Source organism: Vanacampus margaritifer, chromosome 15 (assembly GCF_051991255.1).
Source record: "Vanacampus margaritifer isolate UIUO_Vmar chromosome 15, RoL_Vmar_1.0, whole genome shotgun sequence".
Lineage (NCBI taxonomy): Eukaryota > Metazoa > Chordata > Actinopteri > Syngnathiformes > Syngnathidae > Vanacampus > Vanacampus margaritifer.
The window spans coordinates 7,607,631-7,622,881 of NC_135446.1; the positions used below are offsets into that span (position 1 = coordinate 7,607,631).

General features: G+C 41.1%; 1 protein-coding gene across 4 annotated transcripts in view; it reads right to left on the reverse strand.

Annotated features, from left to right (window-relative positions):
* chchd3a (coiled-coil-helix-coiled-coil-helix domain containing 3a) overlaps positions 1-14,976 on the reverse strand; it is a 40,088-nt gene extending 25,112 nt beyond the window's left edge. For 2 of the 4 annotated variants that reach the window (XM_077545312.1, XM_077545313.1), the window contains exons 1-5: positions 14,728-14,975; positions 13,787-14,062; positions 13,459-13,540; positions 6,095-6,176; positions 239-419 (exon numbers count right to left, since the gene is read on the reverse strand). In XM_077545312.1, coding sequence (XP_077401438.1) covers positions 239-419; positions 6,095-6,176; positions 13,459-13,540; positions 13,787-14,062; positions 14,728-14,808 — 702 coding nt within the window. In that variant the 5' untranslated portion in view covers positions 14,809-14,975. Of the gene's footprint in view, positions 1-238; positions 420-6,094; positions 6,177-13,458; positions 13,541-13,786; positions 14,063-14,727 lie in introns of all 4 variants that reach the window. The other 2 variants (XM_077545310.1, XM_077545314.1) reach the window with 2 other exon arrangements.
* Between the last annotated feature and the right edge of the window lie 275 nt (positions 14,977-15,251).

Here is a 15,251-nt window from a genome sequence, read left to right on the forward strand (position 1 = left end):
TTTCTGGCTCTACAGCTAATGCAAAATGTGTGTGTGAGAGAGGGGTGAGGATCAATGAACTCTTGCTCGGAGTGATGCTCACACGCCAACGGACCTGACATTTGTCAGCGAGCCAGGCATGACTTGTCGATTTCCACACGCAAGATTCACCTTGGTGGGCTTGAATGGTAGCGCACGCGCATGAGTAGGAGCTCGACTTATGGAAAAAGTTCTCAAAGGTTGAAGTCTGTGTACTCACATAGAGCTGAGTGCGGAGCTTCTCATCTTCCGCAACAATGCGCTCCCTGATGACGGCCTGCTGGATGCTCTCCTGGGCCACGGCGCGTTCCGCCGACAGAATGCGAGACACCTTGTCCTCCACGTGACGCTTGGCCTCGGCCTGAGCTTGGGCCGAAGCGCGGGACTTCTCGGCCTCCAGCCTGTGGACGAGTGATGACAAATTTGTTTTTACCTTCCTCAAGGGATGTTTCTGCAAGCAAAATCTTCAAGTGTCATGCAACGGTCGCAGGATGTCCCCACAATGATTTCAAAAAGGTTATAAATGAGCTAATGAAGCCCAGATAAAAACTGATACACTCTGATATTGATTTTTAAGATGTCTGAGAAGAACCCACTGTACACATGCCCTTGCGACTCAATAGTCAGTGAGCACGTCTGAGATTTGAAATGAATTTGTAGTTTCCAAATCATTTGCACTCAAGTGTGATTGTCAATATTTAACAGCGCTGTTACCTCCACAGCAGGAGTAAGTTCCATGCAGACACAAGACCACCATTTGAACCCCCATCACTGAGCTCTTGTAGTTACCTAGCAACGCGCTCCCTGTGCAGCGACAGTGCGCTTGATTAGAGAATAGGAGGAACGTCCCTGAAAACCCCTGAACAGCCTCCTCTGCTAGGAATCAAGTGGCAAGGTAAAATAAACACACAACAGACAAAGCGAGTGCCAGGGCGAATTATGACAGACTGAAAGAAAAGACGGCGAGGATCCCAATAAACTTCCAGTCAAATCCTGAAAGATTGCAGACATGCAAAAATAATTCAGCGACAATTTCCCCCATACATCCCACAATCAACAGTTTCTAGAGGACTCATTTTTTACTCATTGTAGACTATCTACTTGGGGCTTATGTTTTAGTTGAGAACACAAATAAAAACTGGAAATGTACGCTCTGACTCGACCACACTATGCCAAGGGGGACCCACCAATTGTTTTGATGCTGTGTATGTACCAAAAAAGTTGTTTAACTCAACAGCAGATGGATGAAATTTGTTGAAGATGAATATGATGAACACTGAAACTGAATCGGATGGGCCTCTGTTCATCTGCTGGCTAAGGAGCTCCGGAAATCTGTTCGCTTGTGCGCTAGTTAGCCGTTAGCTAGAGCCTCTTGCAGCACAAACATGTTGGGTTGCATTGGCATAAGAAAGTTGCTAGATGAGGTACAGTAACATCAGTTTGTCTTCTATAGTAATTCAAAAACCAAAATGTAATTAATACGCAAAGCGTGGAAGGATCCAGATGGACAGAGAAGGCTAAGTGATGTTCAAACCAATGTAGGTCAAGTCAGATGCCTCCATGCCACCGTGTGTCCATCAACCCGACAAAACGTCAAAGCGCGGTGGCCAACAGGAGGTCATAGGAGCTTCCAAAAATGGCGACGAGGGTACGGGAAGAAGAGAATAGCGGGTGACTTGACATGTTTGGCCCTGGAGGAAGTCAAGCAAAAATGGAGTGAGAAGTTGGAGAGAGAGATGGAGGGAGGCCATCCATGTCCACTCCTACAGTCCGCTGGGCCGCACACGTCAGCACACACCATCCATCATAGGGCTTGGACTCCCACTCACTCAAAAACACCAACACACACACGCGCGCGCACACACAGGGGACAGTTCCTAATAGCTTTTTACATTCACCATTTCCCCACAAACTGCACCTCAAAGCTTTACTTGGAAAGTTGAAAAAAATGGAGGCAAATGGAGCATAAGTTCCATGCGCCCCTGCAATCATTGATAAATGTTTGGCATAAATAGACCAAACCATGTTAGAAATAAACACATATGGAATAAAGAAAGCTTGGCTAAAGAAAAGTGTATTTCCGTCGACTTCCTCACAAGTGCTAAGCCAAGCAAAGACCGCTATCACTAGCTGGATGCTATCTGTCTGCCTCGCCTCTATTGCTTTCCAGCCATTATTGCACTCTCCCGGGGATATTGGACACATTTTTCATTTGGCTGTGCAGGATTGATACCAGGTGGGGAAGAGAGTGGTGAGAAAGACGATGCCTCATTCCAAAAAAAGGGGGTTTAAAAAAAAAAACATCCTCTGTGTAATGGAATGATTTTGGAGGACATGGATGGTGTTTGCCCTTGGACTGGAAGTGTGCAAAATGGAGTGGTGACACTTTATTCGCCATGAGTATCCAGGAATTCAATCAGGAATGTACGTTCCAAGTCAACAGCTTGGTTGGCAGTGGCACGGTGTGTTCTGATGGGTTGAATGCAGGCACTCAAGAGGGGGCAATACCTAACAGGAAGTCATGCAGTTTGGTGATGGGAACTGTGCTTAGTGAGATAGTTGGCACCAAGTGAGGCTTCTAGTGGTTTGCACCGATTTGTGTCCAAGCTCAGGTTGTCAAACGTGGATGATGGAATACTTAAATGCTCATTGTTGTCACAGACAAGGGAGCAATGTCCAAGGGATGAAGAAGTACATGACTTGGAATTGGCTTCAAGGGAGTTGAACAGAAAACAAGGAGGTTTAGAGGGGAGCAGCCTACTGGCATTTCATTACTACTCAACCACTTTCATTGGACTTTTGTCTGTTTTACTGCCGCTTCTCCAGTGGATGTCGTTGATTTTTGGGAACTGCAGGCTTGTTAAACCCTTTTGAGAGTCTTTTGTGACTGAGGTCTATACTTGACTTGACTTCCCGGTTTGATGCTTGAAAATGGAAAGTGAATGGACATAATGACCATTTTTTTCACACTACTATTCAACATGACACTGGATGAAATTTAATAGTGACTCAAAACATCTTTACTCTCACCCAAATTGGATTAGCTTCTCTTGCCAATCCTCCACAAAAAATAGTGTTAGACACTTGGATGTTATTTTCAGACAGCAAGTGTCAAACCACGGTAAACTGGCATCCCCCTAAGAATGATAGAAAGAGGTAGACTTTTTTGCTCAATTCATATTCCACAAACGTGATATTAATCGGACTACTTTTTTAGACTAGTGGGAGCACACAGAACATACAGTATTATTGTAAAGAACATGTTTTACTTGCCTTCCTCTTGAATGTAATCCTGCTGAACAACAAACAATACTTCTTTGCTTTGAATTGTCACTTTCTACTTTCCATCACGCACCTTCTGTCCTCCCGAACATGAACGCTTACAGTCATCTACCGGTGTTCTACAAAAGATTTATCTCCAAACAGTGCACCAACCAGGCAGGATGGAGTCCGACGAAACCCAGAAACAAAGGCATTTAGAGGCCTATGCAATATTGATGTTGGGAATAATGTCGCTGAATGCTGGCCATGAATATTTGATGGCCCGATGCGCTCTCTCCAACACATATGCGCTGGTACATCAACACGGCACACCTGACTATGAAAGGGAGTTTAAAATGAAGCGAGGACAATGACCGAAGCTGATTAATTTAGAAATGCTGCAACATAAAAGCTGTTTTGTATTCTTCCCGCTATACGATCAAGCCACAACTATAAAAAAAATAACAGCAGTGGTCTTAGAAAGTACAACTGTAGCTAATCAGAAGCACATGGTCTTCTTATCTGGCCTGTTTGAATATGCAAAGTGGTATGTAAACCTCACAAGAGGCAAAAAGTATCACAGCATAATGTAATAAAGACGCAGATTCAACCACTGGGTCTGATTGCTTTGTTTGAAAACTCATTTAATAATGTTCACATGGACAACCAAGCATGTCCAGATGAACTGTTGACAAAAGGACAGTTTGATGTTTGGTCTCTGTCCGTCTCATCCTATTTCTTTGGAAACGTTCTGCTCCGATGCATCGCAGGCAAATCTGCAGCCTGCAGCTGCAGCTCTTTGCAAATAAATGAGTTAAGGGCCACGTCCAAATTGACTTCTGGCTGAGCCCTAAACTTCACCTCTTCGCTCGAGCACGCCACGCAAAATGCAGATCTCGGGAGTTCATTTATGGCTTGAAAGCGCCACAGAACAAATAAAGACTTCAAATTCACTTTATCCCAATAGGACGCAAAGTGGTGCAAAGGGGAGTGGAGCTAACTTTTTACTATTCTGTTTCCACCTTATTTAAAACTTTTGGATTGCTTTTATAACTCACTGATTTGGATTTCATTGGGTCTGCTGTAGCCGCACACAAAAAACATTTGAGGCTCCCATTGACCTGAATGTGGTGGTCAAGATATGGAAGTATAGAGCACACGGTCCCTTTATCAAATATGGGCCATGTTGTTGTTGTTTGATCTTCTTTTCCTGCAAATGCCCAATGGAAACACACTAAACCTTATTGAGTCCAACGGCTTGCTTTCATAAATGTTTACTTGTGGTGCAACAATAAATGCTAAGGCTTTTTTGGTATGGTACAGAGGTGTACCGAGTTCCCAAGAAACCTACAAGAAATTCAACTGCTTTGTGCTCTAGCCACAGGCTACTTACACCGGAAACAGTGTACAGTAGCTCACCCTCTGTACTTTTGGCAGTATGTCAAATTTGTTACCTCATAACCAGCACCAAATTACGACCTTAAAACTGAAATACGTAGAGGACCATGGTTTTTGGTGTACTATTACACCTTAATGTTCAAGTGCTAAAAAGTGTGGTCATTCAAAACATCAGCGGACTTGTACAGCGCTTTTTATTTTTTGTTATTTTTTGAGAACTGCAGTGTAATTTCTGTTCAGAGCCTTAGTGGATTAAAGTCAATTGAGAGACAAAAAAACAACACACAGATAAATCCAAGTGCAGCTGATGATTGCTTGTTTACAGCTGAATTTTCCACTTCCCTCACACCAGAAAGGAGGGCTTGAAAGGCGCCATGATGTCCGTTAATTGCAAGGAGGGAGCAATTGTGAGGCACTTACTCCTTTCAACAGACATCAATAAATAAGCTGCAGGAAGCAGTTACATGGAAAATAAAAAGAAAACTACAAAAAATAATATTAACCACCACCTGTCCCATTCACTTTTTTCTTGAAGGAGTCTATAGATGGAGGTTAATCAATAATCTAACACTACCTCGTACTCAATCAACAGAGCTTGTGTTTTTGTGTGTGTTTAGCCACTAATCACAGGAGTCTATTCACCAGGGTCCACTGGACAGTATCCAGGTCGATTAAAGAAGGGTCTTGGGGTGGGGGCACCACCATTATTGAGCATCCTGGCCACACCGCAGTGCACCTGCTTGTTCCTCTACCAATGTACTGAATACGTTCTGTGCAACTCCGTCTTTAGCGGGGCTAATGGATCGATCGCCCGACTCTACATCCAGGAAATTACCTCAGGTTTAGCACCCTCCTTTCGCAGGTATGATTAATTGATCCGGAGAAGACGGCAAGAAGTAAAGTGCTGATGCGTTTCGGAAGAGGAGGCAGATTGGAAAAGCGGTGGGGATTGGAGGAGACGGATGCTGACTTTTATGACTATTAATGAAAGCGGGCAAACTGTGGAAAATGTTTCAATGAAATCTTTCAACAGGTACGGGTTGATACCGGTGCAGGACTGTGTCATGATCTGATCACACAGAGGGTGTTCCTAACATTTTGGTGAACAACCAAAGTCACAAACTGAACGTATCAGACTGGCCATCTGGCATACAGGAAAGACGCCCGGTTTTGGTCTTTTGGAGCTATATAATAAAAATTTCCTCCATTTCCACCTAGAGACCGATCTATATTCCGACGTCTATATTTACAATATAGACAGCAAACGGAACCAGCATAAGTGGCAAAGCTACATGGTAGCCAGGGGTGGTCGAGAGTCGGGCCGGGCCAGCAGGCCAATTTTTTGTGCCTGTTCAGCGCTGGATCCCATTAAATTATAAATCTGCCTAATGCTTTTTTTGTTTTTTTTGCTTCTCACCAAGCCTGCAGGTCTTCCTCCGCCTTGACTCTCTGCTTCTCCAACTCATCAGCGATCCTTTTCTTCAGGGCTTCTTCATCAACTGAGCAGAAAAGAGAAAAAAAAAAGTTTGCAGCATAAGCAATAATACAACTTAGACCTTGTACATTTCAGGATGCCTGCAAACACGCAGGTAAGGACGTCTTTTGCGTTCCCATCCCTGCAACCTTATCACGCTATATTCATGTCAGGGACATCACTCGCTGACGCCTCGTGTCCTCGCTGCTATATCTTGGCAGGTAATTAAGCATGAAAGTAAAGACGGCAGCCAGCGACCAGGCCAAAACGTGCTCGGAAGACACAAGTGCCACACTGCCCGCTCCACAACGTGTGTGTGTGCGTGCGCGTGTGTGTGGAGATTACACTCACACTGCATTAGTTAAATAGGATAATCCCTATTGTCAGAGGCTATTATTACCTGGTAAAATGTAATAAGAGCAGGACAGTCACAAGACACACACTCATACAAGCTTGCATAAAGACAATTTCCTTCGAGATGGAAAATGTTAATAGAGGTTTGCTTTTTTTAACGTCATGTGAAGGTAAGTAAATTGAATAGCAATAATAGAATCATGCATGCAAATTTTTGGTCTTTAAAATGCAATATTTAATTTGAACTTGAGGACATTTACGCCACAAAATATCCATGAATAAAGAGAACATGTGGTCTGCCACTATGCTCTAACATTAGTCAGAAACTGGAAAATTAGGCTTCCCTAGCCCATTAACAAAAATTTATTTCGTATTGAATTCATTCAAAATTGTCACTAGTTTTCTAATTTCAGAGCTATTTTGTAGGAAACGTAATAAATTCTCACAAGAACAGAAATTATATTAGGCTTAAGAAAGAATTAACTCTAGAATCTGCCCTCTTCTTTAGCATAGATACCTATGGCTATGAAGAAGGCCAATGGCGGTAATGCATGACTTCATGTTCTTTGTTATCGCGGTTGGCAGGTACTTTTGGTGCATTACCGCCACGTTATTAAACGGAGTGCATGCATGTGGCAATAATTAAACTGTACATTAAATGAAAGAAAAAGCGAAAGACTAAACACAAACACCCCCCAAAAGAAGTAAGGTAAGAAATTGGACATAAAAACACAAAATGCGGTGGCATAATTATGCACTATGACTATGTCTCTTAAGTCAATTTGTTTTTATTTATTTATTAACCACTGGAAGCTTAGCAACAACAAAAAAGACACAGGAATGTGAATGTTGTGATTTGCCAGAGTGTTTTGGCCACTTTATTTACATAGCGCTGTAATTGTAATTGATTTCAATTATTATTTATTGTTTTGATCAGGTCATGTTCAATAAAATATACATGATTAATGTAACTGCATTGGATTCAATTATAAATGTAAATATTAACATTTTTTTTACTAATGCTCCATGTAAGAGAAATAAGTTTCTACTATTTGCAACGTTGGTACTTCTGAGAATGTCTTCCAAATAAAAGTAAAAATTGTACTGCATGAAATACTTAACTGAATTGAAAATCAATGTGAGTCGTAAATCGTATCAAGCCCTTCTGAATCGAATCGATTTTGAAAATCTGAATCCATACCCAGCCCTATCTGCTTGTTTACCACTTTTTGAAGAACTTAATTTACGGTTTTGGGGCCAAATGCAAAAGTAGTGCTGACAAACACGTTTTTTTTTCAATACACTAACTGTTGCAACGAATACATAAAATCGCATCTCATTAGCGTTTATCTGTCCCACCACCTTCATATAAATATCTCGCACACCTTTGCCAGCAGCTTTAACACCCCCATGTGCTTAATCATTCAACTTACCCGCTTAAGCACGACAAAGCGTCAACAGTAAACTTTCTTCCGCAGCGTAAAGGGACGGCTAACAAGAGCGGAAAATATTATCCGCTCAGTACAATAAAGAGGTGGTGCGGATCAGGCAGAGACGCCAGCGGAAACATCCGTCATGCCTCAGCCGTCGTGTTTGACAGCAGCAAGAAGCATCATTGATCAACAGCATTACAACTTTATAACCATCAGCTACGGACCATTTACAGGGTAAATCTTAGAAATAGGAGTCTCCCAGCAATGTAAGGTCCTTAATGTCATAAGTCAATAAATAAAATGGAGAAATTAAATATTACATCAAACACATACTTATTAATTAAAATATTGATTTCCATTTAAATTATATTTAATAAATTACATTGGACTTCATGTTCATTTGATAATAATAATAATAATACAAATTAAAAAAAAACTGAATGAGTGAGTCTTACATTCCAAACCTTCAGAAACTTCTCTTAGCCTCCAGTATTAGGGGACTGTTTCTTATATTGATTAAGTCGGCTTCAATTACCAATAAAAACTAAACCCAATATTGTAGACAAATTGGATATTATCAAGACATCATTAAAATATTGCACTAAATGAATCGGCCCTCCGGGATTGTGGCACTTTTAGAAAAAGACTCTCTATTAGACAACTTTGCAATCGTTGCCAACAAAATGACCTGGTAAAGACTCGTTTGTTTTCTCTATATGTCCTCACTCCTCGCAGGTAAAAAACCTCACATTAATTGAAAGAAGCATGCGATCATCAACCTTTATGACTGAGAGCTACTTTTTGAGTTGTAATTTTTTGCAAACTTCTGAAATGACACATTTGCTCAATTCACCTTTCAACAATGATTAATGCAGTTTATCTACTGCATGTGAAGACACTGATCATGAGAATGATTTCTCACAATAATAATTGGGACACACGCAACCCAGCATCCGCAGAGCCCTGTGTCAATTCCAGAGTAGCGCATGTAAATGTTTAAAAAAAAAAAATCCTCATCATTGCTCAACACCAATCGTAGAGCCCTGTGGAAAAGCTGGTGTGAGGGAAAAAGAAAAAAGAAAAAAATGGGCCACTATTGGCGGTGGAGATAATGGACGAAGGCAAATTGCATTTCTCATCAGGGCTTTCATTAACCCAGAGACCCGCGTGGAGGGCCTAATCTGTAACATTAACACTTCTTCACGATTCCTCGGTGGAGTCGCCTCGCACCTTTTGCCATGCTCAGATCACAGCAAAAATTTTAAAAAGTAATAATAATAATTCCAGCCTGGAGCATTTTTTTTTTCAGTCATCATTCCAAATCGTCATAACTGACAATTCAGGCTTCTTCGAGATAACAAGGAATGTCAAAAGGAAAACACGCCACACTTCACAAGTTGCACACGTTCTGCACTTCATCTCAATGCATTTGAGAAAGGCAGAACAGTGTCCGAGTAGGCTATTAGATGAATGTGGTGTGTGGGTGTGTGTGTGTGCGTGCATGTGTGTGTGTGTCTCAGATGAATTTTTACAGCACAGTGGACAGGTGTCCAGAGGTTCTTCACCTTGACGGAGGTAGAATTTGTGCACGTTTCAACACCAGTGTTATTTAAGTTGGAGCCTAAAAGCACTTTTTTGAGTTCATTTTGTCTGTTTTTGCCTCTTCAAACTATTGTTATTGAGGGTCTGGCTTTTACTTTTCATTGTTGGTGTTTAATGGGTGGAGCCTTGCAACATTCACAAAATTTTAACTTTTCCGAACCGATTTGCCTCTTAAACCTATTGGGTTGGAGAGTGTCAGCGAGTTGACAATGGGGCCAAGACTTTAATTTCAAAATAAAATAAAAAAAGTTTCATCTATGTGGGTCAATGTGTGTGCTTCAATAACACACGTGGTACATGGGCATCCCCTAGTGGTAAGCAAAAGTATCACTGAATGAAATGTTCCAATTGTGCATAATCTTGACAAATGTATCTTTCTTTTTCTTTTTTTTATTCAGTGCAGTACATCTGTTGTGTTTAACCTTAAAGGGACAGTGTGTATTATTTAGTGCTATCTCAGTGTTTCCCACAGATTTAAAATCTACTTGGGTCAGAGGACTGGGCTGGGTGGACTCTCAGTCCTGCTACTTGCGTCTCCTCTGACCTCATGAGTGAGTGACAGCGAACTAATATTACATGCAGTATATCTGGTTGTGACACTTTTTTTAAAATGTATTTTTATACAAATTTCTTGAAATCTAATTGGGTGGTGGCCAGTTAACTTGGGTGCCCCGCCCACAAATTAACATGGTGTGGGAAACACTGCCATCTAGTAGAACTAATAATTTGAAAAAATAAATAAAAAATGTCAACTAGCCATCGCTAATTATATTCGCGCCACGGGTTACAGGAGGCTGACATGCTTCGCCACACCATCTTTTTTCTATGAATCCCCGAAGGAGAAGAACTTCACAAACGTAGTTAGCCTCTGGTGGTGCTTGCAGCTAGTGTCTGACCCAAAGATCGGTCGATCAGACGACCTGCAGGTGGTTGTCACTCCCGCCGCTTGTCGTCCTCTGTTGTGCTCTCGCTAGCTTTTGCTAGCTTCTCCCACTAGCTCCTCCAGAGCGTTCTTGCTAGCCACTCTTGCTCGCCGCCCACTAGCTTCTGCTCGCTCATTAGGCTTGTGAAGTGTGGTCTCTCTGAGGCACCGTAGTACTTGTTTTGAGCTTAGGTCGTTGTATTCTTTTTTTCTTCTATTAGTTATCCACAAGAAGGCACTAAATTCTACAGACTGTCCCTTTAAAGTAAAATACAGCTGTGTTCAACTTTTTTTAGAAATGTCTGTATTCAAACAGTTATTTGGACAGTTGTTTTATTTAACGTGTGCTTCAAGTAATACTTGTAATTTAAATAGGCAGTTTTTATTTTCCTATTTTTAAGTTCAGTGAGAATGTTAAGCATGTTAGTGTCACTGCATGATGTTACAATAGCTTACAAAAATATTACGTCTACGGTGTTGGTCATGATGGCGGCACTTGGAGAGCAAAGTTTATTTTGAGGCGGTAATTGGTGTTAAATGTTTGGGAACCACTGATCTATGGGGTCAAGGTGTGTGGATCAATACAGATTATTTTGATTTAATTTCTTTCTAAATCATCTACGATGTCAAAGGGTGCCTCAAACCTTAGTCATTTTATTTTCAAAAATGTGCAACCCTGCATCTTTAAATCCATGGCAAACAGTGTCAACCTTTTATTAAAATCCACTGTTGTGCTGTGAAATGAACATGGCCTCCTCGCCTCACTAAATGCACTCAGCGCGTTTCAAAAACACAACGCGCTATTGTTGCATTTATCTTTGTGAATCTGAAAAGCAATTAGTGCAAACAATGGAGGGACGCTTTAACTGGATAGTCGCCGGGAGAAACAGCAAAAGGAGCTTTTGTTGGATATAAGTGAGTAAATTAAATTGTCTGATTGTGATTATTCCACGTTCAACAAACAGTCGAGTGGCGCGGATGAAATTTGGTGTCAAAGAAGGGCAAATCTAAAATGTAGTCCACATTTCCCTTCAACGCAGCCCGCTGCCTTATTGTGCCAAATTTACAGAGGTGTCGTTTTCATCACTGGAGTCACTGTGGCGTGGCACAAGTTGGCCTTTTTTAATTAGCATGCTGATTGAGCACAGTAAAGGACGGGGGATGCCTGCCTGCCCACGGCCCGGGCGCCCGCTCTGCACCCACACGCCTGTCTGTGCGACGTGCGTAATGAGCAACATTCAAATGTCCTCGGCACAACTACTCAGGAGAGGGAGAGGAGGGAGCAACTATACTTTTTGTTATTAAAGCAGTCAGATTACACCTTGTTAGCATCATTATTAGTCATATTCCGTCTACCTATGCAGGTAATGACAGCAAAAACGGCCACCGTGAACAGCAGTAATGTGCTACTAATTTATTAACTTGACTAGGGGAAAGAATTTATCATTTTATTAGCAATCAGAGGCTGACAATGAATCAGAAGAATGAAGACTAATTACGAAGAGTTGAAGACAAAAAGCGTGAGGTGGCTTAAAGTAAACACCCACACAATAAACATGATTAAAATTCAAAACGTAGCCACACATAAAATTAATCCCCGGACACTTCATCCTCGTAGAACCTCTAATTAACTTTGACGAGGAGGCACGCCGTCCCCCATATAACTCATAATGAAATGAGTCATTACCGAGAATGATTCTACTTTTATAATGTATGTATTAACTTACACGTACAATGCGCTTCAAAAGTGACACCTAGAGCCGTCGAAATTAATTGATTAATCGACAAGTAATCGATCAACAACTAAATCGACAACTAATGCAATAATTGAGTAATCATTTGGAGCCATTTTTTTATTCAAAATTGTCCAAATACTCTGATTTCAGCATATCAACAGTAATTGCTCACTGATTTCTGTAGTCTTTTACGAACAAAGACGGATTATCTTTTGTGTTTAATCAAAATGAGACATTTGCAAACATCAATTTTTACTTTGTAAAACAATGACCAAACCGGTAACATAGTACAACATCAATTCCCCCCCCCCCTTTTTTTTTTAATCCCTTTACGAATGCAAAGTTTGAAATAAACACTACCGGTAATCACTGGTTAATAAAACAGTAATCAGGGGGGAAAATGTTTTTATAATACACTTTACTGCAAAATTAAAATTAATCAGATTAGTCGATTGAATAATCAATAGAATTACCCATTCTAAAAATATTCGATAGTTACAGCACTAGTGACACCACTTTAAAAGGGGGCGCTATAACCCCCGCCATCTGGCAGACACGACGAGCATCACAACCCTACAGATTTAAAACCAGCTTCCGCTCACATAACATCACACTCCTGAAAAAATGGCCTCACAATCGGTCAACCACACTGTGCAATATTTTCCTTTTGTAGTCATGATGATGATTTGGATGTTTACACTGTGCAATAAATGTGCAACCTGCAATGCATTCATACAAAACCCTCTTTACATGGTACAAGATTGTTTTTCTTTTTGTACTAACTAGACAACTACCGGTACCACCGTTAAACTCAAATGCACTGTCCTTTTTGTTTTTTAAATTGTGATTGTTTTTAAATTGTTCTTATGTACATTTGTGCCTTCAGCACACCTATTTATTATTTAAAATTGCTCTCATTATTATAATTTTATTTTCTTTGTATAGGAGACTAGTAAAGTAAGAAAGTATTAATGCTCAATGAATCCGTTGTGTTTTCATTGAAACTTGAATTTTAGCCAATGAGAAGCATGAAGAAAGCTTAATAGTTTTATTTTTCAGCAACAGTTTGTCTTCTTTTTAGGAAAGTGCAATATCAATAGTTTGTTTTCATCTTGGGAACACACCCTATTAATAGTTTGTTTTCATTTTGGGCCAGTGCAAAGTGCACTGTATTTGTTTATGAAGTAGTAGTAGTAGCTTGAATACTGTAAAACCGAAAAATAGATTTACATGTGCTACACGCAATGTTATGAAACTTACTTGTTGGTGCAACAGGAGGAGGTGCTGATGGTGCTACAGTACTGCGCTCTGGGACAGGAGCAGAAGATTCTGACTCCACCGCCTGTTGAGGAGGAGGAGGAGGAGGAGGAGGAGGAGGAGAAGGAGGAGTGGTCACTTGAGACTGTGGAGAAGGTGCTGGCAGGAGAGTGACAGGCTCAGAAACAGGAAGGGAGGAGAGGAGGTCGGAATCAGGAGGCAGGAAAGCAGGAGGAGACAGGGGTTCGCTTAGCGGAGTTATAGCATCTACTGCTGCAGGGAAAGGAGCTGAAGCAGGGGGATCAGAAGGAGAAGGGAAAGGTGTAGTTACCGGTTCAACAGCGGGAGAAGGAGCAGGGGTAGGCTCAAAAGCAGGAGGCACAACTGTAGGCAAGGAGGAGGAAGGCAGCACCGTGTCAATGACGGTGGGTGCTTCTACCTGCTTGGGTTGAAGAGGAGGAGGTGGAGGTGCTACGGATTCTGTGGCAGGTGGAGCGATTGGAGGAGGAAAGGAGGGGATGGGGTCAAATGGAGGAGGAGGAGCAACTGGCTGTGGATGAGGGGCCATAGAATGTTCTCGCATTCGATTGATGACGTTCTCCGAGAGCTGCAAAGAAATGTTCAAAATAATTATTAAACAGATTTTCTAACAAGTAAAAAGGCTCAAGGATCTTATTTTATGTAGCAAAGCAATTACAAGAATGGGATTATGCCTTTGTAAGTGATTCCTACCAAGTCCTGAAGTCTTATCTAATTGACTTAAAGCGGCTCTGTCTAAATTTAACCGTCCATGCTCACTTTTGAAGCCTCAGATTTAATTGAGCAACTCTTGTTAAGTGTCCATTACATTTACATGGTTGGTGTAAAAGTATGTGTTGCTATGACTTCACTTTTCTATAACAATGTTGCGCGTTAAAAATGACGTAACGGTGCTCTGCGTTTTTCATTCATTCATTCATTCAGCGCACGTGGTTTGTGACGTCAATGTCAACGCGCCAATGACATTTAAATTGCCCTACAATTTACCTCTTGTAAACCCACATTCACAAGCAAAAAGAGGAAACTTAATGCTTGCGCACTTGCTTTTTAGAAACTTAACGTGGCTGGGTATGTTTGTATCAAAAATAGTGACCGATTTGACAACATCATTCAATCTTGTATAATAAAAGCAAAATATTAAGACTCCATGATTGTATTACAGTAGCATTAAAATGACATTTCTTGCCATCGTGCAACAGTTATACAGTACACGCAAGTGAGCCGTCAACTCACCCTGATGCCCTTCACCACTGTTACATTCTCGTTCTCGTCCGACTCAAATGACACGCGGCGGGTACTGTTGTTGGCTCCCATTGTCACACCGCAGGTCTAAAATATATTAAATGTCTACATGTATTAGTAAACACTAATGTCGAGATGAGTTTCAACAGAGTTTTGGAGCTTTCGGAGTTGTCAGAGGCCCACACGCTGTTGTTCCGGCTTCTCTGGGTAGACGTGAGCAAGAAAAACAGATGTGATTGGTTCAGATCGCAGCATTGTGAATTTGTATTGGTTGCTCTGTCAAGAATGGGGCGGAAGTCTTAAAGATCCAGGACCTCGCATGAAGATATGATGTTATTCATATTTTTAACTGGTTTTGATATTTGACATCTATATTTTTTAATTATCACAGCTAAACGTTTTATATTATTTGTTTATCATTAATGTACTGTATGCATTGGTATGAATCATTCCATTAAAAATAGTTTTCTAATACTCAAGCTCAAGTACATTGACTATTTTATAGGATAGACTTG